This window comes from Capra hircus, assembly GCF_001704415.2.
Source record: "Capra hircus breed San Clemente chromosome X unlocalized genomic scaffold, ASM170441v1, whole genome shotgun sequence".
Taxonomy (NCBI): domain Eukaryota; kingdom Metazoa; phylum Chordata; class Mammalia; order Artiodactyla; family Bovidae; genus Capra; species Capra hircus.
In genome coordinates, this window is record NW_017189517.1 from 32,391,219 (window position 1) to 32,416,897 (window position 25,679).

The 25,679-nt window shown below is 42.0% G+C and overlaps 2 protein-coding genes across 2 annotated transcripts in view; both read left to right on the top strand.

Moving 5' to 3' along the window:
* The window catches only part of TRPC5 (transient receptor potential cation channel subfamily C member 5), a 341,695-nt gene that overhangs the window by 233,259 nt on the left and 82,757 nt on the right, over nucleotides 1-25,679 (top strand). The gene's annotated exons all lie outside the window — the stretch shown is intronic.
* The window catches only part of LOC108634436 (chordin-like protein 1), a gene marked incomplete at its 3' end in the record, with an annotated part of 121,224 nt that overhangs the window by 77,532 nt on the left and 18,013 nt on the right, over nucleotides 1-25,679 (top strand). Inside the window, 2 exon segments of the mRNA XM_018044094.1 lie at nucleotides 18,058-18,203; nucleotides 19,022-19,118. Coding sequence (XP_017899583.1) covers nucleotides 18,058-18,203; nucleotides 19,022-19,118 — 243 coding nt within the window.

Sequence of the window (25,679 nt, forward strand, 5' to 3'; positions counted from 1 at the left end):
AACTAATACACACACACAATGGGAATTTGAATCCAAGCAGAAGTTCTCTGCATATTGACTCTGGGCATTTCCTGCCCTTCAGGCTATTGGAGAGCAGTTGTCAAGATGGAAGAGGGAGAATGAATGGTAGGAAGTGGTATTAGGGTATATTAATGCATTATTATGGGCTACCTTTCATGTATTGGAGAAGGCAATGGCAACCCACTCCAGTGTTCTTGCCTGGAGAATCCCAGGGACAGGGAGTCTGGTGGGCTACCGTCTATGGGGTTGCACAGAGTCGGACACGACTGAAGTGACTTAGCAGCAGCAGCAGCATGGGCTACCTTGAAACTTACAGTGAATGATTTCAGGGGAGGGAGTAAAGATGGAATAATTAGGGTAAGCTAATTGCTCTGACAGTCCCAACATCTCAGTGGCTAAACACAACAAGGGCAATGCTGTGGGGAGGGAAGGGTCTGCTCCATGCAAGACCACCCTCCCCAACTCATGGCAACGAAAATTGTCTCCCAACATTGCCAAACATCCCTTGGGGGGAACATCAACCTCAGTTGAGAACCACTGCCGTTGTCCCAAAGTATTTGCATACATACCTTCACTTCCCAGAATCCTAGTCTTGAGTTATATGTATTTCAACATTTCTTGTAGACGTGGGTGTTGGAGACAAAGATTATGGTTGGTAGGGAACACAGTTATAAGATCATTTGCATTTGTACCCCCATGGGACATAGATTGAGGCAATGTGGAACCAACACTGTTCACATACAGCCAGAACTGGAGTAAAAGGCCTTTTCAAGACCCATTAACCTTTGAGAAGCCAACTCAGTTCTAGGGCTATGGAAGGTTCTGAAGAAATGAGCTCTACAACCAGAAGCCCTAAAGCAGTGGTGCTTCTCAAACTTGAATGTACACATGAAGCCCTGGGAATTTGCAGATGCTGATTCAGGAGATCTGGATGGGGGAGGTGGTCTGAAATTCTGCATTTCTAACTAGTTCTCAGGTGACGCTAATGCTGCTGGTTCCCATACAACATCTGAGTAGAGTGTTGGTGATCTGTGAGAAAAGAAGCTGACCATCCAACACCATTTGTAGTTCTATAGAGGGAATTGTTCTGTTCCAAGATGATTTCTTTGGCTGAGTAACTAATAAGGTAATCTGCAGTGTTTAAAACATCCCTTCCCTTTCCCATTCTCAAGAAGGTACAACCCAGTGTTATAGCTTCGTCCCCCACCCTTTCTCTCATTCTCCCCAACCATTTGACGGTAACATGAGTTGAGGTATTCAGGTACTTCCTTTTGATCCACTACCTTCTTTTTTTAGATCTTCTCTGTGGCTGTATGTGTGATGGACAGAGTAGTTTCCTTTTCAGAGGCAACAGTGAGAAGAACTTAGGAAAAGCAATTAGAGTGACAAAAAAAAAGATTTAGTGTTGGGGGCTATTTTATCCCAGCTGTAGATTCAGATAAGGCAACCTAGATCTTGGGAGCAGTGCCCTGGAGCTCCACGTCTTGGGCCTGAGACCTTGTCTCCAGTTCTGGTTTGATCACTTCCTAACCTTAGTTTCCTCAGCTGTAAAGGAAGATAATAACAATGTCTACCTCGAAAGGTGGCTATGGGAGGAGAAAAGAGCTAATGAACATGAATATACAACATAAATATGCGTCAGTAATGATCAGGCGCTAGTGTTATTGATGCTGCTACTAATGCAGTTACTGTTAACTGTGGCTTTCAGTTCTCTTCTGCCTCTAGATTGTCTGCCTGTGCCTCACTCCCATCAGTGACATTTCTCACTCTGCTCAGTGATTCCCAATCTAGGATGGGCCGATGAGGGGAGCCTGAAAACTGCTCCCACCGGAGAGCGTGGTCCACTTGAGAACTGAGGTCCTGTTTTGAGAATTACTGGTCCAAAGCTGTGATTGAGCCTCATACTGCTTTTTCTAGCCTTGGCAAATCCAAAGCTGGTAACAAACCTTGTGTACTTACTTACTCTTTGACCTCTTCAATCACCTTCCCCTCTAATAACTTTATAATGAGGAGAGGGGCCATTGTATGAATGCCTGACTGCCAGAAGAAGAATCCCACTTTCAAACTGGAAATTTGCATGCATCGGTGACATGTCTTTAGTATTCATGCTTCCATTTGCCGAGGGACAGTCACCACCTCATGGCAATCAGCGATGGAGTCCTTTTAAATCTAACATGTCCTTTTGTTCTCTATATTGTGTACGCTCACCTTGTTCCTCTTTGCCTGGCAGGAACTTTGGCTTCAGTTCTTAAAGGATTTCCTAGGAGGAGAAACAGGATACTTTCTACTTTCCTCTAATAGTTTGGTGACATGGCAGACAGATGTGCTGCCTCCTCGGGTCTCCAGGAGGAGGTGGACTGCGTCTTCCCAACAGCGCTGGACTGTTCCAGCAGCCCTGAGGCTTCATCTGCCGCCGCCTCCCCTGTAGCCTCTGCCAATGGCCTCCAGGGACCAGTTTCTGAAGCCTGCTGCTAACACTTTTCCAAACACAACAAAAAGCCTGTTTGGGGATAAGTTTTCTCAATTAATCCTCAAGTACTGAATGCCTCTTTTCTTCCTTTAGTCTGTAATGTGATAGCAATAGGCTCTTTCACTAGCCTCCTAAGTCCTCCCTCCAAGCCCACGGCCTCTCCACTCATCCCAGCACAGTCTTCCAGAAATGTAAATCTCCATCAAATAACTGCATTGCTCAGATCACTTTACTGGCTTCTCACCGTGTACAGGAACAATCCAAACTCCACGGCTGGACTTCTTTGTCCAGTGCCTAATGTCACTGGGCTGTAGTTGCAAGGGCCAGACTGTATGTTTCGTTAATAGTGCTCTAGAGTATTTCACAGGGGGTGTTTTCTCTTGCCTTGCAGAGGTTGCACATGAAAGAAAGAAAGAAAAGATTCAGAAGATGCTATGTAGCTGGGTTGGAGAAACATTCAGCTAGGTCTCAGCTGAAGGCTGAATGACCAGAAGTGGCAGCTGGGTCGCAATTCAGTACTTTAGAGTATCCATGAGATGGCAAACATCCACAGCCTCAAAATATCTAACTACTCTATGTGGTGTAGGGCAGGACTTCCCAAAGGGTGTTCCTGGGATATTCATAGCTGTTAAACAGAAGAGAGGGCCTTGCCAGGTGGCTCAGTGGTAAAGAATCTACCTGCAAAGCAGGAGATGCAGGAGACACGGATTTAATCCTTGGGTCAGGAAGATCCCCTGGAGGAGGGCATGGCAACCTGCTCCAGTATTCTTGCCTGGAGAATCCCATGGACAGAGGAGTCTGGCAGGCTACAGCCCATGGGGTTGGAAAGAGTCGGACAGGACTTAGCGACTCAAAAACAACAGATGAGAAAAAAGAGGTCTGGTGGCTCAGGAAAGTCAGTTGGAGAAAATGCTGGGTTCTAGTTAAATGGATTTCTTTACTCTGGGATTTCTGAGATCATCTTTAACACACCAAGAAGGATATTGTGAGCAGACCATGGATCTTTTCCCAACTGTATCTGAAGCACAGAATTTTGTTTTCACAGAGCATCTTGTGGACTAGTAGTGCTCTGCACAGCAGACTTGGGAAATGCTGGTGTCGGCAATACAAAGGAATGCTTGACCGCACACCCGCTGTCTCGACCAGATGCCTCACATTGTTTCTGTAAATGCTGCTTGAGGGTACTGACTAATTTGTCCATTTCAAAGGGTCATTGACCTTCAAAAAAAAAAAAAAAGCCTGGTTCCCAAAGGTTTAGAACTAACCAAGTAACAGTAAAACTCATTCTTAGTTTATTTAGGGAGAAGAGGAAGACAGTGAGTGACACACGTTACCACAAAACCTGTCATTAACAATTAGGTGTCATGCAGAAGAGTTGATTTAACATTTTCATCTCAACTGCAAATCCACTTATTATAGCATTGGATAATTTAAAAATTTTAAAAAAAACATCATATCATTAGCAAAAGAAGAAGAGGAACCTATCAGATCCACTGCATAAGGGGTTCTTTGTGTTGGGCTACAACACCCAAGTTCAGATGAACATTCGATAATTAGTCCCTGAAAACAAAGGGATTTGTGTTTTATCTTCTTCCTCAGTTGTTTGACTCTATCTTAGCAGGCTTCTCTTGCTCTCAGGTTTTGTGGCTCTGTGTAAAATTAGGAAACCTAAGTTTGAATCCTGGCTTTGGCACTAAATAATGGTGTCCCCTTGAAGGCTCTAGGTCTCATTTCCATCTCTGAAGAGAGAAGGCCATTTCCAGTTTCCTCTTGGAGATGTACATGGGAAACCCGAGAAGGGTAATGAGATTGGAATGGTCCATGGGCTGAATAATGGAGCTGATGATAAAGCTGTTCAGTAAAGTGGAAGAAGACACTTTGACAGGAAAGAGCGTAGAAGTTCCAGTAACAGCCCTCAGCAAACAGATTCGATTATGGGACAATTTCACCAGTAACAGCCCTCAGCAAACAGAAAGCTGAAAATGAGTGTGCCTAGCCCTGAGGTGAAACCCACAGGCTCCTTGCTTTGTATTAAAATGGGGGGGTCAGCTCTTTTGGGTCATGGAATGCTTGGAGTATCTAATGGTACCTACAGACCATTCTTCCTGAAGACAGCATGTACACTCAGATGCTCAAAACTCACTTCAGAATCATTCTCTATAGTCCTATTTATTTACCTCCAAGTCTCTTAAGACTTAAAAACCACCTCACCCCTGGAGGTATACCCTTACCACTTAACAAAATTAGTAATAGACCCTCAACATTCGAAGACATGTCACTATTTGGATGTTTGTCCCTTTGTTCCAGTGCTAGAGATAGACAGGTCAAGACAGAAGCCCTGCCTCCTTTGCATTTGGTCATCACTCAGCAAGCAGTCCACTGTTAGCAAGTGCTAGACTGTCGGGTACAGACAGGCAGACCAGTAGAGTTGCTGCCAGAAATCAGAGTCTGTTTGACAGATAGTGAGGGCTGGGTAGGATTTGAAGAGGCAGAGGACCATCAGTGGTGGTAGTTGGGTCTAGCATGAGTCAGGGAAGAGATGGCAAGAAACACAGTGGGGGTCAGGACTGGCTGGTCTGAGGTAGAGTGTTCTTTAGCCAAGGGAAGGCATCTCCAAGATGTGCTTTATCACCCTGGCTAGGCCATGCCGTGATGCTGCTCCATATCCAGCTTTAGCTCCGAGTGCTTGCCCACAGGCAGGTGACCGACACAGTGAAGCTAGAACTCCTACCTGAGAGGCAGCAAATCACAAGCTGAGGGGTCTCTCCTGGGTTTGCAGAACTCTCACGGGGTGTTTAAGCTCTGGACACCAGACTGCTGGAGCAGACTCAGTTATTCATCTTTTTTTGCCTTCAGATGGACTGCCCTTGGTAACCTGGAGATAATCAGAATTAACTGTCCATGTTGCATGTAGCTTCTTTTCTCCCTAGTGTTAGTCGCTCAGTCATGCCCGACTCTGCAACCCCATGGCCTGCAGCCCTCTGTCCATGAGATTTTCCAGGCAAGGATACTGGAGTGGGTTGCCATTTCCTTCTCCAGGGGATCTTCCCGACCCAGGAATCGAAGCCCAGTCTCCTGCACTGCAGGCAGATTCTTTACCAACTGAGCTACAAGGGAAGCCCTTTTCTCCCTAAGCCTTTTCAAAAAGTAGAATGCGTTTGCTTCTCCTCTGTTCCTGTGAAGTAGAAGCAAGTGAAACGACTAACCCCAACCAACACATACATATTCACGAATGCAGAAAGTTCTTTAGGAACTGAGGCCTAGAGATGCAAAGTGACAGTGGTCCCATCACACAGCCAGTCAGTGGCCCAACCCAGCCAAGAATACCTGTGCTCTTCTTCTTTCCCAGATGGAGTGCCCGACTCACCTCTTGCACAAAACCTTTCCTCCAGCCCTCCTTCTCTGCATCTGTCTGACAAGACAGCATTTTCAGGCAGGGTCAGCTACTGACTGACAGGAGCTGAAACATGAATGGAAGTGGGATGAAAAACAGCCCACAGATGGGTTCCGGATGAAAAGGGGGATGGGCAGATGACTGTTTCCTCTCACTCAACACCTTCTTGGTTGGGACAGAGTGTTGTGTCTGTCTATATAGCTGCAGAGTGATCTGCTGAATCTGCTGCAGGAATTTCCTGGCCCGGGACCCCATGAGGATTGCCCTGGGGGTCGGAGTAGGGAGGCCACTAGTTGTGCTAAAGAGTCTCCTTAAAGATTCCAAATGGGAAAGCCCTCCTCGCATTGGCCCCCTGCTTTAGCTCAGCTGTCTGGCAGACTTACCACATCTCCCAAGGCAGATAACCCATGGACAAGATGATAACTGGGGATCCACCCCCACGACCCCTTTGAGCTTCTCCCTTGGCTTTTTCATTTACTTTTGCTATTCTTGACCTGCCTCCCTGTCACCAGGATATACAGCACCTTCATTTTGTCCAGGCTTGCCCGGTGTTGATACTCAGCCTTTGTGTCTGCATTGTAGGAAGTTTCATCTTTTAGGGTTTTGGGAAAAAGATTTATCTGAGATATAATTCACATACTATTTATCCTTTTAAGGAGTACAGTTAAGTTGGTTTTAGTGTATTTGCAAGATATTGCAACCACCGCCACTCTCTAATTCCAGAATATTTTCATCATCCCCAAAAGGAAGTCCCATACCCGCTAGCGGTCAGCAGTCCATTTTCCCCTCCCCTCAGCTCCTGGCATGCACTGAGCTTCTTTCTGTCTCTGTGGATTTGCCTATTGTGGATACTTCATAAATATGAAATCATACAGTATGTGACCTTTTGTGTCTGGCTTCTTTTACTAAGCATAATGTTTTCAAGGTTCATCCATTCTAACTGAAATATACGTCATTGTATGATACACCACATTTTGTTTATCAATTCGTCCATTAATGGACACTGGGCAATTTCCACCTTTTGACAATTGTGAATAATTCTGCTCTAAGCATTCATGTACAGGGATCTGTTTGAATCCCGCCTTTCAGTTCTCTTCAGTTTATACCTAGAAGTGGGATTACTGGTTCATATGGTAACTCTAGGTTTAACTTTGGAGGAATTGCCAAGCTTTTTGGCACAACAGCTGTACCACTTGACATTTTTACATTCCCACCAGTAGTACAAAATTTCCATTTTTCTCCACACCATCACCAACAATTTATTATTCTCTTTTTTATTATAACCATCCTGGAGGGTGCAAAGTGGTGTCTTGCTGTGGTCTTTGTTCTCCCCACCATTACCACCTTGCTCTTTATTGGTTGTTCCAATCTTCAGTATTCATTACCATGAACTTATTAAGCCTTTGGGAAGGTCAGGGCCCTACCCTAACTAGTGCTTGAAGTTGGGCCATATTGAGCATTCTGGCAAAGCAGAAAAGAAGAAGAGAGGTTAGGGACACAGTGAGCTTGCCACCTTTGGAAGCTCTACCGTAGCAGGAGCAGTCTGCTCTACTAGTCCTTTTTCTTTCCTCCAAAGAGACCTTTGAATGCAAAAGTATTAGTAATACTTGGACAAGGCTTCCCTGAAGAGATGAGACTAGAATTGGGCCATGGAAAGTGGATAGAAGCAAAATGGATGAAGGTTGAAAGGGGAGAGGCATTCTGAACTGAAAAATATGAACTATTTTCCAAAGAACAGCTCAGTTACTGAACCAGAGCAAAGATGAAAATCAAACCAGTTAACAGTGGCTTTTGTTTAGTGTGCAGCAGGAGGGGAGACTGGAAATGATGGCCCGAATGCAGGGGGAGAATCGGTTTCTTTTTCCTTCAGGACCACTAAATCACAGACACACTGGTGACACTTCTGACCCATAGACCCACCTCTCTGAAACCCTCAGAAAATCCAACACAGAGACTATGAGTTTGATAGATGGCTCTGGCCAGAACTCAGGTACTTAGCTAAAGAAGTCTCTCCTGGTGGGCTTCCCACTGAAATAGGAGGGAGGGGCAGGTAGGGCAGACGGGTTGGTTGGAAGCTGAGGCATAGAAGGATTCTGGTGAACATGATGACAGAAGTGGTTCTAGGCACCACTCAGAATCTGGCAATATTTGAGAAGTCCTACAGGGCAGTGAAAGACAGTCATCTTAGTTTGGGCTGCTGTAATAAAAATATCAGAGACTAATGGCTTAAACAACAAACGTTTATTTCTCACAGTTCAAGGGGCTGGAAAGTCAAGGTGCCAGCAAATCTGTTGAGAGATCACTTCGTGGTTCAGAGATAGTCATCTTCATCCTGTATTCTCATAGCTGAGAGCAGAGGTCATCTTCCCATTGTCTCTTATAAGGGCACAATCCCATTCATGAAGGCCCCAACTCTCACAGACTTCACCTCACATTGGGGATTAGGTTTCCAACATAGGGATTTGGTGAAAAGGACACAAACATTCAGTCTATAACAGGCACTGTAAGGACTAGGCAGCCCCAGATTGTTTCCATTATCAACCTGCTTTCTGCCTTCCAGAAACCGTATCATTACAGATAATAGTAATATAACAATAACAGCATTCAATGAGCACCTGTATGCACCTGGTACTATGCTGAGCACATTATGTGTCTTACCTCATTTCATCTTTACAACAACCTATGAGATGGGTATTATCAGCCCCATTTTATAGATGGGTGAACTGAGGCTCAAGAATGTTAAATGATTTGCTCAGCTATTAAGTGGTAACTAGTAGTGGAGGTGGAATTTGAGCAGTTTGGACACTGGACAGCTCTCAGAGGCTGTGTTTTCAGTGATTGCCCCCACATTGAGCCTTAAATTCTGGAATGTTTCACATTACTTGCCCTGTTCTCTATAGCCTCATTATAAATAAAGCAGCAAGGGCCCAAGGTACAATTTAATTATCTAGAAAAAGAACCTATTTTCAGGATTTCCCTGGCAGTCCAGTTAAGACTCTCTGCTTCCACTGCAGGGGGTATGGGTTCGATCCCTGGTGGGGCAACTAACATCTCGTATGCCACAGGGCCAAAAAATAAAATAAAATAACCTATTTCCTATTTTCCAGTGTTGTCTTCCATTGGCACTGTGGTATGAATTAGTCAAAAAGTGCTAACCTTCTCCTACCCCCAGCAAGGCCTCAATGTGATAGGACACAGAACAGTTAAGTTTTTATGGAGGAGGAGATTTTGGGGAAGATCTTAAAATCATAGTCCTCTGCCTAAGGACAACAGGTCTTGATAAGTCAACACTTTGAGCAGCCCAGGGCAAAAGAAGTGATAATGTTTGGAGCGCTGAAAGGAAGAAATCTAAATGGTAGGCTTTAGCTGATGGACCTGTTTGAAGCAATACCTTTGATTTCAGTGAGCCTCCCAAGGAAAAACTCACCTGCATGCCCATGGCCTCAGAGGGTAAGCAAGTTCCTTTTTAGAAGGGAGCTATAGACACCCACTATTTGGGATGTATTAATTGTGCAAGATGAGTCACGTCCCTGCTGTAGGCTCTGACCTAGCCTAATCAGGATGAGGGTCCGGCTGTTCTTCCCTCCACTACAGTGGTGCTCCATGGAGGAGCACAGGAGATTTCCCATCAGCACCCTTATTTAAAACTATCTGTTTCAGAAAGCAATGTAATAGCCCCCCACTCTCCCCAAAGGGGCTAAAGCCATCTCATTGTAGTCACACTGGGAACATGGAGTCCTAGCTAAGGTCTGTCCCAGTAGTAGGAATTGAGTTGGGTTTCTATGACCAGGATTGATTTTCTATGGTTGCTTCTTTTTTAATTTTTCCATATGTTCTCTTGGTTTATTTATTTTTTAAAAAATTTTTACTGGAGTATAGTTGCTTTACAGCTAGTTTGTACTGTACAGCAAAGTGAATCAGCCACATGGTGTGCATATGCACTAGTGCGTGAGGACTAAGTTGCTTCAGTTGTGTCTGACTCTTTTCGACCTGAAGAGCTGTGGCCTGCCAGGCTCCTCTGTCCATCGGATCCTCCAGCAAGAATACTGAAGTGGAATGCTATGCCCTCCTCCAGGGGATCTTCTTGACCCAGGAATCAAACCTGCATCTCCTGTGTCTCCTGCATTTCAGGCGAATTCTTTAACACTGAGCCATGGGAGAAGTCTGTGTATGCGTATGTCCCCTCTTTTTTGAATTTCCTTCCCATTTAGGTCACCACAGGGTATTGAGTAGAGTTCCCTGTGCTATACAGCAGGTTCTCGTCAGTTACCTGTTTTGTACATCATGACATATATATGTCAATCCCAATCTCCCAGTTCATCCCACATCCCTTCTTACTTACCCTCCTGATATCCATCCATTTGTTCTCTATTTCGGAAGGGACCCAAAATGGTCATCAAGTCTAGCCCCTGGCCTTGAATTAGAATTTTTTTAAGTATAAACTCTTCAAATTTAGTTTTTCAATGCAAAATACATTTGTATCACTTAAGAATGTAAATGCTTAGGTATATATGTGTATATACGATCATATGTATTTATGTTCATAGCTGTGCTGTGCTTAGTCACTCAGTTGTGTCTGACTCTCTGTGACCCCATGGACTAGAGCCTACCAGGCTCCTCTGTCCATGGGGATTTTCCAACCAGGAATACTGGAGTGGGCTGCCATGCCCTCCTCCAGGGAATCTTCCCAACCCAGGGATCAAACCCAAGTCTCCCCCATTGCAGGCAGATTCTTTACCATCTGAGACACCAGGGAAGCCCAAGCCAACTACTGAAGTGGGTAGCCTATCCCTTCTCCAGGGGACCTTCCCAACCCAGAAATCGAACCAGGATCTCCTGCACTGCAGGCAGATTCTTTACCAGCTGAGCTACTAGGGAGGTCCTTATGTTCATAGAGGTATGTGTAAAAGTATTCAGTAAGATGTCTAATTCACTCCTGTCCACAATCCATCCAGTTCTTACCCTTCCTCTCAAAACGTAGCCCCCCCTTATAACTTTTAGTATTTTCCTATGTATCCTTCCAGATTATCTTTATGAAAATATAAGCAAATGTGAATATAAACTCTTTCAAAAATATATTCTTTTTACATAAAACACGGTGTATTATCTGAATCATTTTTCACTTTGCAGTTTTTTTCATTTAATAATCTATTTTTTGTATTAGCACATAGAAAGCTTTTTCATTCTTTTATACAGCTGCATACTATTCATTGTATTAATCAGCCATCATGTATTTAACCAGATGTCTACTGATGGACACAGAAGTTGTTTCCAATCTTTTGCCATCACAAACGATGGTGCAATGAATAACTTAGATTTTTCACACATGTGTGAGTATATCTGTAGTGTGAATTCTTAAAAGTAGGATTGCTCAGTGAAAAATATGTACATTTTAAAACTGAATGATATTGCTAAATAGCCTCCATAGTATTTGTATAAATTCTCCACAGCTTTACCAAGAGAGTTTATTAATCAAACTTTTGAGTTTTTGCAAATCTCATAATTTAGTGTAGTTTTTTTCCATTGATGTGTGACATATTTATTTCAGGTGTGCAACATAATGATTCAATATCTGTTTATATTTCAAAAATGATCAACTCAGTAAGTTTAGTTAACATCTATATATTTAAAAATTTATATATAAAAATTTTTTTCTTATGTTGAGGACTTTTAAGATTTATTCTCTTAGCAACCTTAAAATATACAGTTCAGTTCAGTTCAGTTCAGTCGCTCAGTCGTGTCCGACTCTTTGCTGCCCCGTGAACCACAGCACGCCAGGCCTCCCTGTCCATCACCAACTCACGGAGTCCACCCAAGCCCATGTCCATTGAGTCAGTGATGCCATCCAACCATCTCATCTTCTATCGTCTCCTTCTCCTCCTGCCCTCAATCTTTCCCAGCATCAGGGTCTTTTCAAATGAGTCAGTTCTTCACATCAGGTGGCCAAAGTATTGGAGTTTCAGCTTCAACATCAGTCCTTCCAATGAACACCCAGGACTGATCTCCTTTAGGATGGACTGGTTGAATCTCCTTGCAGTCCAAGGGACTCTCAAGAGTCTTCTCCAACACCACAGTTCAAAAGCATCAACTCTTCAGTGCTCAACTTTCTTTATAGTCCAACTCTCATATCCATATATGACCACTGGAAAAACCATAGCCTTGACTAGACGGACCTTTGTTGACAAAGTAATACACTCTTATTAACTACACTCACCATGATGTACATCCCATCCCCATCAATTTTGTGAACCTCCTTTACCCATTTCACCCATCCGCCTAACCCCCTGCCTTTGGCAACCACCAATGTGTTCTCTGTATCTAAAGGCTTGGGGTTTATTCTTTAGATTCCATGTATAAATGAGATCATATGGTATTTGTCTTTCTTTGTCTGGCTTATTTCATTTAGCATAATGTCCTCAAGGTCCATTTATGTTGTTGCAAATGGCAAGATTTCATTCTTTTTTATGGCTGAATAGAATTCCATTGTGTATGTGTGTGTGTGTGTGTATATATATATATATATACACACACATATATATATACACACACATATATATATACACACACACATATATATATATATATATATATATGTGCCTGTGTCTCAAGGGAATTAAAGGGACCATAACATTTCAAGCCCTTTACCTTCATCTCCATATTCCCCGCTCCACCACCACCTCCAAAATGGCCTGTGGATGTGCTGGAACTATACCACTAGAATGAGACAGAACCAGACTAGAAACACTGTCTTCAGAATCAGCCATCAAAAATAAAATAGGAACCAGAGTAACAATAGCAATGGAAAAACGGGGAGAGCTCAGAGTCGAGGAGATTAGCGATCATGGCTGGGAGCTCTGGAGAGGTTTGCATTTATTTCATAAACACTGAGAGCTGATTTATCTCCTGACTTACAAGAGGCCTTTCTGACTAGCCAAGAACTGGCCTGCTAAGGAAGTAGAAATTTGAGGGTGGGGAGAGTGGAGAAGAGAGCCACCAGCATGAAGACTTTGGGTTTGAGAGGATAGGAAGAGAGGCAGTGCCAAGAGGGGAGAGAATGGTGTACCAGAGGACATGGGAAAGGGCCACAGACTTCTTGGTAAAAATTACCAGTCACTCTGAAGGGGGAAAAAAAACATGTCATCAGGTTATTCACACTAAGATATTACTGACAGTGTGTATCCTCTCAGAGAAGTTTTGGGATTATAATACCTGATTGGCAATAGACAGGGCTTCCCAGGTGGCGCCAGTGGTAAAGAACCTGTCTGCCAATGCAGGAGACGTAAGAGATGTGAGTTCGATTCCTGGGTCAGGAAGATCCTCTGGATGAGGGCGTGACAACCCAATCCAGTGTTCTTGACTGGAGAATCCCATGGAAAGAGGAGCCTCGCTGGCTACAGTCCTTGGGGTTGCAAAGAGTTGGATGTGACTGAAGTGACTTAGCACGCACACATGGCAATAGACAGTCACTTAATCCAAAAGAATGGACCTCTATTGATGGCATTTTAGGCATCAGTGAAAGAAAAGGTGGTTAGAAACATTGAATATAAGGGGATGTTTTCAGAGCACCACAGAAGTCAGAGTTCTACTTACATAGATCATCCCTCTTTTTGCAACACAACTGTAATCAGATGGCTGAATGCTTGTCTGCATACTGGCAGTATCCTTCTTCCACTCCTCCCCAGAGTGCTGTGTGCAATTTAACTGGAAATGGGAGGCTAGAAGCCATGGAGCCTGGTCACTTCTGTTGGAGCATTCCCCTGAGGGGCCCTGAAGCCAGTCTTGCTTCAGACTAATTTTCTGCCAGTTTTTGGCCAGGAACACAGGATGCATTCTAAGGATAGCTGGGTAGAAGCCCAACCACCTTGGAAAATCTAAAAAGGTAGACTGTACAGTCCAAGGTGGTTGTTCTTGCCTTTGCAGTTCCTTGCATGCTGTGTTGGCCTTCAGAGATGCCAGGAGAGATTTGAGTTCCATATTCTTAGAAAAGCTGAGGCCCAAAGAGGTAAAGTGACTTGTGCAAGGTTATGGGAAGTGGTGCCCAAGATTGGATTATGACTCAATGATCCTGCCACCCTCTAGATTTTAAAAAATTCCTTTAGTAAAAACAAATGTATCTTAAGGTTACAGCATGCTGATCTGATAGACATGTTGAAATGGTTACCACAGTTAAGCTAATGAACATCATCTCATTTATTTTTTGATGAGAGCATCTGAAATCTACTTTCTTAGCAAATTTTCAGTATACAGTACAGTATTATTAATTATAGCCAACATGCTGTACTTTAGATGTCTGGACTTACTCATCCTACATACCTGCAATTTTGTACCCTGTGACCAGTATCTCCCCATTTCTCACACCTCCCTGCCCCTGGTAACCACCATTCTAATCTCTGCTTCTATTTATTTCTAAGATTTCACATATAAGTGAGATTATGTCATTTTTTTCTTTCTGTAACTGGCTTACTTAGTAGGATGCCCTCCAGGTTAAACCATGTTGTTGCAAATGGCAGGATCTCCTTTTTAAGGCTGAATAATATTCCGTTGTGTGTGTATGTATATCTATATCTATATACATGTATAGGAAATGTGTGTGTATATATATATAACAAATATATATATATAACAAATATATATATATGCATGTATATATACAGGATATATATATATATATATATTTATATAGGAAATAAATATATGTATATAGGAAATGGCAACGCACTCCAGTATTCTTGCCTGGAGAATCCCATGGACAGAAGAGCCTGGCAGACTACAGTCTATGGGGTTGCAAAGAGTTGGACATGACTGAAGTGACTTGCACACAGACACATATATATGCACTACAATTTCTTTATCCGTTCATCCAAGGATATGGGGTATAGGATGGACACCCTTAGGCTGTCTCCCTATCTTGGCTATTATGAATAATGCTGCAATAAACCTGAAAGTGCAGATATCTCTTCCAGGGACTGATTTCGTTTCCTTTCTTCTCCCCAGTTTTAACACACATGGTGTGAAAAGAGTACAAATTCAAGGCACGAAAACTGTGTTTCCTTGTTGACTCTTCTGTTAATAGCAGTGTGACATGGACCAAATATTTTGAGGTATCAGTAGCCTCATTCTCATAATTCTCACTCCCCTATTCGGTTAGGGATATTAGAAGAATGAAATCATAAAAAATGAGAAGTTGTTAAGATAAATTTGTTGTGTAAAACTAGCATTAAGCATCACCACAATTGGTTTCTTTTTCTTTGATTCTATTTTGTCTTCCTCATTTTTGCTTTCTCCCCATCTCCTGTTGAGTAGATTAATAGACTCCATGCGGGATTTCTCTGAAGACTGTTACAAGGAAGACTCTCAAGGTCAAGGCTCGCTGGAAAACCTCACCCTACACAGTTGCCTCCTCATTGATTCCTCAGTAGAAGACACAGTTCAGAACTCAGCCCACATTTTCTTGAGGCAAAAAAAAAAAAAAACTTTTTTATTTCTTTCAGTATTCCAAATACTCACCAGCTTCTGTAAGTCATGGTGAATATTATTTTATAGGTCACCCTAGTTTTCCTTCACCACAAAATACAGAGACTTGGTATTATTAGGGCCCAGGGGGCAAATGGCCTGCTCCTGTACTCTCTCCATTGGGTTTCACTCACTCATGTATGCCAGCTGCAGCTGTCTGGTTGTGTGTGTACTTTGGGCAGGAATAGAGAGTCAGCCCAGGCCAAAAGGTATGAGTTAGACTCTCACTCAGATTTAAAACTTTTTCTTTTGAAACAAAATGAAGGAACTTTCTTTGTATCCTGTAAGGGGTCTTTAATAAGTACTTAACAACAAAGGAGAGATTTACTCAGAAATTGAAGTTAGATCAACTTATATAGCAAAGTATAGAATTGAGTTAGTTACTCTAATCACTGAAGCCAAAGAAAGTGTGATGTTTTCTGGGTATTTGAGGCCATACATTCTACAGGGATAACACAGCTTTCATGTTCTGTGGTTTGAGTTTTAAATTAAATGGTCCTTTCCTTGTGACATGTTTGAAGTGATTGGCACCCTAGGAGGTAAGACTCTTGAATCAGTCAGGTCCTGGTGCTACCATTAACAAGTTGTATGACCTTGGGAGTCAATTCATTTCTTAAGCCTTAGTTTCCTCATCAGCAAAATGGGCATACTTTAATGTCTACATCAGAATGTTCTTATTAATAACCAGTGATGTAAAGCCTAGCATATTATTTGGGGCTCGATAAATGGTAACTTTTATTTTATGATGATGATGGATATTATTACTAGTCCTTGTAATTTTTAACTACATTCTGAGAACAATTTTATTTTTTTAAGTTATATTGAGGCATCATTTACCGGCCCCCCCCCCATAAAATTGACTCATTTTCATTATAGTTTTGAGTCATGGGAAAGAAAGGATGGTCTCTTAAAAAAACATTTTTATTGAATTATAATTTACTGTATTGTGTTTTTTTCAGGTATACAGAAAATTGATTCAGTTATACATATATTTTTTCAGGTTATTTTCCACTATAGGTTATTATAAGACATTGAACACAGTTCCTTGTATTATATAGTAAATCCTTGTTACTTATTTACTTTATGTATATTAGTTGGTATCTATTAATCCCATACTCCTAATTTATCCCTTTCACCTCTCCCTTTTCTCTTTGGTAACTGTAAGTTCATTTTATATGTCTATGAGTCTGTTTCTGTTTTGTATATAAATTCATTTATATTATTTTTTTAGATTTCATATATAAGTGATAGCATACAGTATTTGTTTTTCTCTTCCTGACTTACTTCACTTAGTATAATCTCTAGGCCTACCCATGTTGCTGCAAATGGCAATATTTCATTCTTTTATTATGGATTAGTAATATTCCATTGCATATTGTGTTGGCCAAAAAGTTCTTTAAGTTAGTGAATACTTTGTTCAATGAAGTTCTTAGTAAAAATGAAAAATGTGTCTTTTATTTTTACTTTAACCCAAATGAAATTTTGGCTTACTCAGTACCACATCTTACTTATCTTATTTATGTTGATGGACATTTATGTTACCTGCATGTCTTGGCTATTGTAAATAGTGCTGCTATGAATATTGGAGTACAATGTTCTTTTTGAATTATAGTTTTCTCTGGATATATGCCCAGGAGTGGGGTTGCTGGATCATATGACAACTCTGTTTTTAGTTTCTAAGGAACCTCCATACTGTTCTCCATAGTGAGTGTACCAATTTACATTCCCACCAACAGTGTAGGAGAGTCCCAGGATGGTCTAACTCTCTAAGCTTCCTTGTCAGGAAACACACAACTCTCCTTATTTCTCTTTCCCACTATCCCACAGCAAGTACTTTTCAAGCTCTGCTTGTATCTATTGTTAATCTATACACTGATGATTAGTTTAATCTGGGCACTTGTTCAAGAAAAGGGAACTTTTGCTGGTCCTTCAAAATCAGACAGGACTTCAGCAGATGGAAAAGAGGGGGAGGTAGGGGGCCATCTTGGTGGAGGCATTGAAAACAAGCAGACTCCAGAGGCTGGAACAAGCACATGCCAAGTGTAATAAAACATGGGAGACGGTAAAGTTACCAGGGTAGTTATAATAGGTGGTTCCTCATCTGAAAAGACTCCCTCCCTCGAGACAAGTTAATACCATCTTTGTCTAAGACTGGTAGCTCCATCATGGCAGGAGCCTTGTCTTCGCTAATTTCTGCCTAGTCCTATCAGTGTCTGGTACATAGTGAAGTTGCTTAGTCGTGTCCGACTCTTTGCGACCCCATGGACTGTAGCCTACCAGGCTTCTCTGTCCATGGGATTCTCCAGGCAAGAATACTGGAGTGGGTTATGATTTCCTTCTCCAGGGAATCTTCCTGACCCAGGGATTGAACCCGGGTCTCCCGCATTGGAGGCAGACGCTTTAACCTCTGAGCCACCAGGGATGCCCACATAGTAGGTGCTCAATAAATGCCAAACAAGTGAAGGGTTGGATGGTTGGTCATGTTAGTTGTTATTCCTGTCTGGCTGCTTTAATATTATCGAAGTCATCAGCCCCTGAATCAGGGACTATTTTTAACTCCCTCTGTGTGGTACAGCCCCACCTGCTGTTTGTTTGGGGTTTGTGAAATTCTTTGCAATGATGCCAATACTTGGTGTGGTTTTTTTCCACCCCGTCCCAGAAGACTCCTTACCCCCAGCGAACAATAAAATGACCAGCAAGTCATGTGAATACAACGGGACCACTTACCAACATGGTGAGCTGTTTATGGCTGAAGGGCTCTTTCAGAACCGGCAACCCAACCAGTGCACCCAGTGCAGCTGCTCGGTAAGACTCTGTATTTCAATGTCCTCTACCCATATAAGAGCTCTTCCATACACATACCTTTAGTTTGAGCCTACACTGTAGGGTACTTGATTGAAAGAGGATGAAGCACATCTAAATCGTAAGCCTTCCTTATTTTCATCAACCCTGATAATCTCTGTTGAAAAGGTTGGACCCAGCCATATCCTTGTCTTAAAACTTTAGGACAAAGATGAGCTGATGATCTTGATCTGTACTTCTGTTCACAATCATTATACCACCAGAGCCTTCATCTGAAGAACCCAGTTATTTGATGCCTTGGAAGTGCTATGGGTGGAAAAGCCACTGGCACCATCTAGCAGTATCAGTCCAATTCACAAGAAAATGTGATGTCTCTTGGTTCCCATCTCTGAAATATAATGTTAACGAGATAGTTCTTTGCCCTGCAAAGAAAAATATATCGAAAAATGCTTGATCATAATGATTCCTGTGACATTACTTGTCAAAAGAATTGTATACTTCATGAATAAGGTATACTGATTACACCACAATCTAATTGTGCAGTCCAGAGAATGTAATAGATAGAACCTGATACTTTATTCTATCTTAGACCAGGGTGCCTGATGAGGATCACCATCTCTTCTCTTAGTCTCTGGCATGGAGAAATAATAAATGGAAAAAAAAATAAACGCATCATAAAATTTAAGAATTGCCTAGGACTGACTGCAGAAGAGCATGGGGAAAGGATATATTATGTTTGAACCCCTACTCATCCCAGGTACTGAGCTAAAGCCTTTACATGTACTTCAGCTCCTTCTGACCTTAATTCTGTTTCTCCCCAGCAGGAGGGCAATGTGTACTGTGGTCTCAAGACTTGTCCCAAGTTAACCTGTGCTTTCCCAGTCTCTGTTCCAGATTCCTGCTGCCGGGTGTGCAGAGGTAGGTATCCTGTGTTCCAAGACCCCAGGTACTACCATCCTGAGTAGCAGGATTTAGAAGAGGGAAATACCTATCCAGTATTCTAGCAAAAGGGAATTTTCTCTGCTAGCCCTAAATTTTAAGAGTGCTTTCAATCACAAAAGGAAAAAAAATAAAAGCATTACTTTTAAGGGTCACTGCCTGAAAGAAACTGCACTGTGGCACAGCAAGGGGAGAGGGATGAGATTCATCTAGCTTGGCCCCTCCATTATTGTATTGTAAAACATAGGGCTTTTCCATACACAACCTTAACAGGAAGACTTGGCCTCCCAAAGCACTGATGTGACCATTTTGAAGATTGTGCTGGGCAAGGTAGGGGTATTTTTAAAATCTCACAGTAAAATGCTGACAAACTCAATAACAGCAAAATGGAAGGCATCATCTTCTCAAATTATATTCAAACTGGAATTGTCATCTTCTCAAAGCCAGTTTTTTCTTCTTTGAGTTTCATTTCTTTGATGATGTTACTCTTTTTATTCTTTAGGTTTCCAAGATCAAACAGCATTACCTTTGATTTCTCCTTTATTACCCCTTCTCAGATTACCAAATCTATCAGCAGTCCTTTATATCCCCCCTTTTCCCACTTTCCCTCCTGATTTTGTCTTCTTCCCTTCCATCCAGTTAACATGCACATTGAACGTCTACTATATGCTCGGCACTGTGCTAGAAGCTGGATACATAATGGTAAACATAGTAGTCATACAGGGCGCTGTTAGACTGTATGGCATCTTCATGTGAATTACAGAAAGGATCACCTTACTTAAGATACTTGACTTGCCATTTGCCAGAAAATCCTTGTGAATATACCTCCTTAGCGGAGGCACCCTTATTCAGGACGCAACCTATATAACCATATGTGGCATACATAGCAGCCAAGGTATGTTCTTTGCCCTTGTGGAACCCACATTTTACCAGAGAAGACAATAAACAAACAAGCAAACAAATATCTAAATATAAACAATGTATGTACTGTAAAGTAAATAAACAAGGGATTGAGATAGAAAATAAGAGGTGAAGGCATTTAGTTGAGTTGTTGGAAAGGCTTCTCTGAGATGACATTTAAGCTCAGCCTTGAAAGATGAAAAGGAGTCATCCATGCAAAGGTCCCAGGGGAAGAGTATACCAAGAAGAAAGAAAAGTTCAAAGGACCAGGCAAGGAAGAGCTTAGAGCATTCAAGGAGCTTGGGACCAGTGTGGCAGGAATATAGTGATTGTGGTCATAACTGACATTTGGTGAGACTGGAGAGGTGAACAGGAGTCAGATGATGCAGGACCTTCAAGGCCATGGTAACAAGTTTGGATTTCCATTTTGAAGTGCATTGGAAAGCCACTAGAAGGTTGTGCAGGAGATGTGATGTGATACAATTGATGTCTTACAAGACCTCACTGGTTATTGTGTCCAGACTAGATGGAGGGAAGAAAGAAGACAAGTAGAGAGACCAAGAGGATGGATGTAGCAGTCTCTCTAGTATGAGAGGCCAAGATTCAGGGCAGGGGACACAGCATAGAGTAGTGGTTCAGACTGGGGTCTTCTGGAGCCAGGCTGCCTTGATTCTAATCCCAGTCCTGCTACTTTCAAGCTGGGTGATCATGAGCCATGTATGTACTCACCTTTCTAGCAGTCTTTACATTGAGGATTATGTTAGCACCAACCTCCAAACTGTTGTTAAGTTTAAATGAGATAATGCAGGAAAAGGACCTAGGACACTGTCTTCCATAAAGTGAGGACTCAATAATGAATAATGAACAAATTTGAAATACAGCAAGTGCTGAGTCCTCAGATTTAACTAACCATGGTTTGAACATATTGGAGAAAAAATAAATCCAGAAAGTTCCAAAAAGCAAAACTTGAATTTGCTGTGGGCTGCCAACCATTTACATGGCATTTACATTGTATTCCTGACTTCTAATACTTAGGTATTATAAGTAATCTAGAGATGATTTAAAGTGTATGGGACATAGGGTGCAGCTTGCTTGGGGCTGGTGCATGGGGATGACCCAGAGAGATGTTGTGGGGAGGGAGGTGGGAGGGGGGTTCATGTTTGGGAACGCATGTAAGAATTAAAGATTTTAAAATTTAAAAAAATAATAATAAAAAATAAAAGGAAGAAACCAAAAAAAAAGATAAAAATTAAAATAAAACAAAAAAAAAAAAGAAAAAAAAATAAAGTGTATGGGAGTGTGTATATAGGCTATATGCAAATACAATGCCACTTTATATAAGGGACTTGAGCATCCTTGCATTTTGGTATCTGCAAGGGTCCTTTGGAACCAATGTCCTGAGGATACCAAAGATGACTGTATATTTAGAACACTGGTTCTTGGCTGTGGGTACAATATTTAGAACACTGGTTCTTGGCTGTGGGTACATATTGGAATTACCTTGGTAAGGGGAAAGCGGGGTGAAGGAGGTGATTCCAATGTGCAGCCAAGGTTGAGAGCCACTGAAATAGGGGGAAAATATGATAGGATTTGCTAGTAGCAAATGGGTGGTTGACTCCCATACGTTGAAAGTGAAAAGTCACTCAGTCATGTCTGACTCTTTGCAACTCCATGGACTATACAGTCCATGGAATTCTCCAGCCCAGAATATTGGAATGGGTAACCTTTCCCTTCTCCATGGGATCTGTCCAAACCAGGGATCGAACCCAGGTCTCCTGCATTGCAGGTGGATTCTTTACCAGCTGAGCCACCAGGGTAGCCCAAGAATACTGGAGTGGGTAGCCTATCCCTTCGCCAGTGTATCTTCCCAACCCAGGAATTGAACCGGGGTCTCCTGCATTGCAAGAAGATTCTTTACCAGCTGAGCTATCAGTAAGCCTTCCCATACATTACTGCCAGCTTAATCTTCCAAAGAGAGAGCCTTAATTATGTTACACCCCTACTCAGAAATCTTTATGCTGACACGCATTATACTTACTCAATGCCAGTCACAGTTCTATGCATTTTACAGATAAGAACTCATTTAATCTCATGACAACCCCGGGCGGAGGGAGGTTATGATTATTAACCTCAATTTACAGATGATGAAACTGAGGCAGAAAGAGGTTAAGAACCTTGTTTAAGGTTATGTAGTTAGTGAGTCAAAGAGCTAAGATCTGAACCGTGGAAGTCTGGCTCTGGACTCTAGGCTCCTAACCACCCCACTCTGCCACTGAAAAGAATGGCTCCCTGGTGCCTGCAGAATGTGTCCACTCCTGACTCTGACAGTGAAGGTCTTCTGAGTTACCTTTATAGGTCCACGTGCTTGCATTCTTACACCTCAGGTTCTTCCCACATTGTTCTTGTGTTCTCTCACTTTTGTGCCTTTGCTCTCTCCTCAGCCCCTCAATATCTTTTGAACTTCAGTGTGCTTAGAATTACTGGAGAAATTGTTGAATTTCACCTCCCTGGACCACAACCACAGAGATTCTGTTTTGGTGGCCTTGGGGAGGGGCCCTGGGATGTGCTTTTAAACTGGCCTCATCATCTATTCTGATGCAGGTAGTCCATAGACTTTCGCTTTGAGAAACCATCCCTACAACAATGTAGATGACTGAGGGTGGCCTGAAATGGTGGTTTTACATCTGAATTTGGCGCACTTAAAGTGAGCATCTTAAAAGTTTGAAACCTTAGTAAAACCAATAGAAGAGTAACCAATGTCAGTCTCTGATTGGTCAGAGCATCTAAACCCAGCCATATGGTAAGCCAGTTTGGGGTGAATGAGCAAGCAGCCATTTCACGATAAGGCTGGGAAGAAAAGGTGACAAAATGGCTTCCTTAGTTATATCTATACAACATGTACAGTAAGACTTGAAAGGAGAGAATATTGCCTATCTCTAGAAAATCCTTTCCCTCGGATTTCACCTGTGAAAATCCTGCCTACTCCTGAAGCCCTAGCCCAAATGCAGCCTCCTCAGATGCTAACATAGGTAGTCCTCAGGTCACATTTGTCTTTTTTATTTTGTTTAATATTTTATTTTATATTGGGGTAGAGTTGATTAAGTGTTGTGTTTGTTTCAGGTATACAGCAAAGACATTAAGTTATACATGTATCTATTCTTTTTCAAATTCTTTTCCCATTTAGGTCATTATGGAGTGTTGAGCAGAGTTCCCTGTGCTATGCAGTAGTCCTTTCGGTTATCCATTTTAAATAGAGCAGTGTGTACATATCAGTTGAAAACTTCTAATCTATTCATTCTCCCATCCTCCCTCCCTACCCCAGTAACCATAAGTTTGTTCTCTGAGTTTGTTTCTGTTTTGTAAATAGTTCATTTGTATCATTTTTTTTAGATTATGCATATAAGTGACATCATTTTTGTCTTTCTCTGTCTGACTTACTTCACTCATAGATGATAATCTCTAGGTCCATCCATGTTGCTGGCAACGGCATTATTTCATTCTTTTTTATGACTAATATTCCATTGTATATATGTCCCACATCTTCTTTATCCATTCCTCATCTGATGGATATTTGGATTGCTTCCATGTCTTGGCTCTTATAAACAGTACTGCTATGAACATTGGGGTGCATATATCTTTTGCAAATAGAGTTTTTCTCTTTTCTGGATATATGCCCAGGAATGGGATTGCTAGATCATATAACTCTATTTCTGGTTTTTTTTGTTGTTGTTTTTTGTTTTTTGTTTTTTGTTTTTTTTTAATTTTTTATTTTTTTTAAATTTTAACATCTTTAATTCTTACATGCGTTCCCAAACATGAACCCCCTCCCACCTCCCTCCCCACAACATCTCTCTGGGTCATCCCCAAAGAAAAACACCAATACAGTATACTAACACATATATATGGAATTTAGGAAGATGGCAATGACGACCCTGTATGCAAGACAGGAAAAAAGACACAGATGTGTATACCGGACTTTTGGACTCAGAGGGAGAGGGAGAGGGTGGGATGATTTGGGAGAATGGGAATTCTAACATGTATACTGTCATGTAAGAATTGAATCGCCAGTCCATGTCTGACGTAGGGTGCAGCTTGCTTGGAACCTTCGTACTGTTCTCTCCAGTGGCTGTACCAATTTACATTCCCACCAACAGTGTAGGGGCATTCCCTTTTCTTGGCACGCTCTCCAACATTTATTAGACCTTTTTGATGATGGCCATTTTGACACATGTGAGGTGATACTTCACTGTGGTTTTGATTTGGATAAATACTAGTGGGAGGGTCTTTCTCTCTTCTTTGCCTTCCCACCTTCATTCCAGTTTCTCCACCCCTAAATCCTGCTTCTCCTTCAGAGGCTGCCTCAAACACTGCCTCCTCCATGACTTTTTTTTTTATATAATCCTATAAATTAGGACTAAACTCCCTTCTCTCTAGGACTTTTCAGGACCTCACCTGTGCTTCTCCAGTGGTGTTTATAACCGAAGAGTTGACTCATTGGAAAAGACTCTGATGCTGGGAGGGATTGAGGGCAGGAGGAGAAGGGGACGACCGAGGATGAGATGGCTGGATGGCATCACGGACTCGATGGACGTGAGTCTGACTGAACTCCGGGAGATGGTGATGGACAGGGAGGCCCTGGCGTGCTGCGATTCATGAGGTTGCAAAGAGTGGGACACGACTGAGTGACTGAACTGAACTGAACCTTTTGTCTTTTATTATATGTGCCCATGTCTTATCATTCCTACCAATATGTGTTCTTCAAGGCAGTAACTATTTTGGGCTCATCTTTCTTACCTCACTGTGCTAAGCACAGAGTAGGTGTTGTTTGAATGAACACACACTGGCTTGGAAATATTGCTAGAAAGTTAATCATGGTTGGAATTAGCTGCTACTAAAATAAGATGTTGGTCTTCCCTGGTGACTCAGTGATAAAGAATCTTGTCTGTTGATGAAGGAGATGCAGGTTCAATCCCTGGGTTGGGAAGATTCCCTGGAAAAGGAAATGGCAACCCACTCCACTATTCTTCCCTGGGAAATCCCATAGACAGAGGAGCCTGGTGGGCTACAGTCCATGGGGTCGCAAAGAATCAGACATGACTTAGCAACTGAACAACAACAACAAAAATAAGATATTGCTTTTGTTTTTTCTTCCTCTGAATTACTGACTGACTGTGGTGATGGTACTGGCTTTACATTCATTCATGGTCAATAGGAAATTAGCTGATCCCTCATATTGTTTTTTATTCCCTACCTTACTTTAGCACACTATAACTAATATTTCTTTTAGAAAGAAATGACCTTGTTCTTAGTATCCATACAGGCTCATCTTTTTTTACTATGCTCTTTGCACCAGCCTTTACAGGTCAGCATGAATTTAGTTGCATCCTAATTTAATGCATGCTTCAATAAGGCGCTGGATCTTTCCATACCTGTTTCTCACAGTGTGTGTACTGTCCCTCAGTACAGCTATGAACTTTCAGCCAGGAAAGACTCTTGTTCCTTACCTCCTTTCCCATCTTCGTCCCAGCTTGAGTCCACTCCAAAGAGAAGAGAATCCATTTTAAAAAAATTGAAGTATAGTTTATTTACAGTATTGTATTAGTTTCAGATGTACAATAAAATGATCCAGTTAATTATATG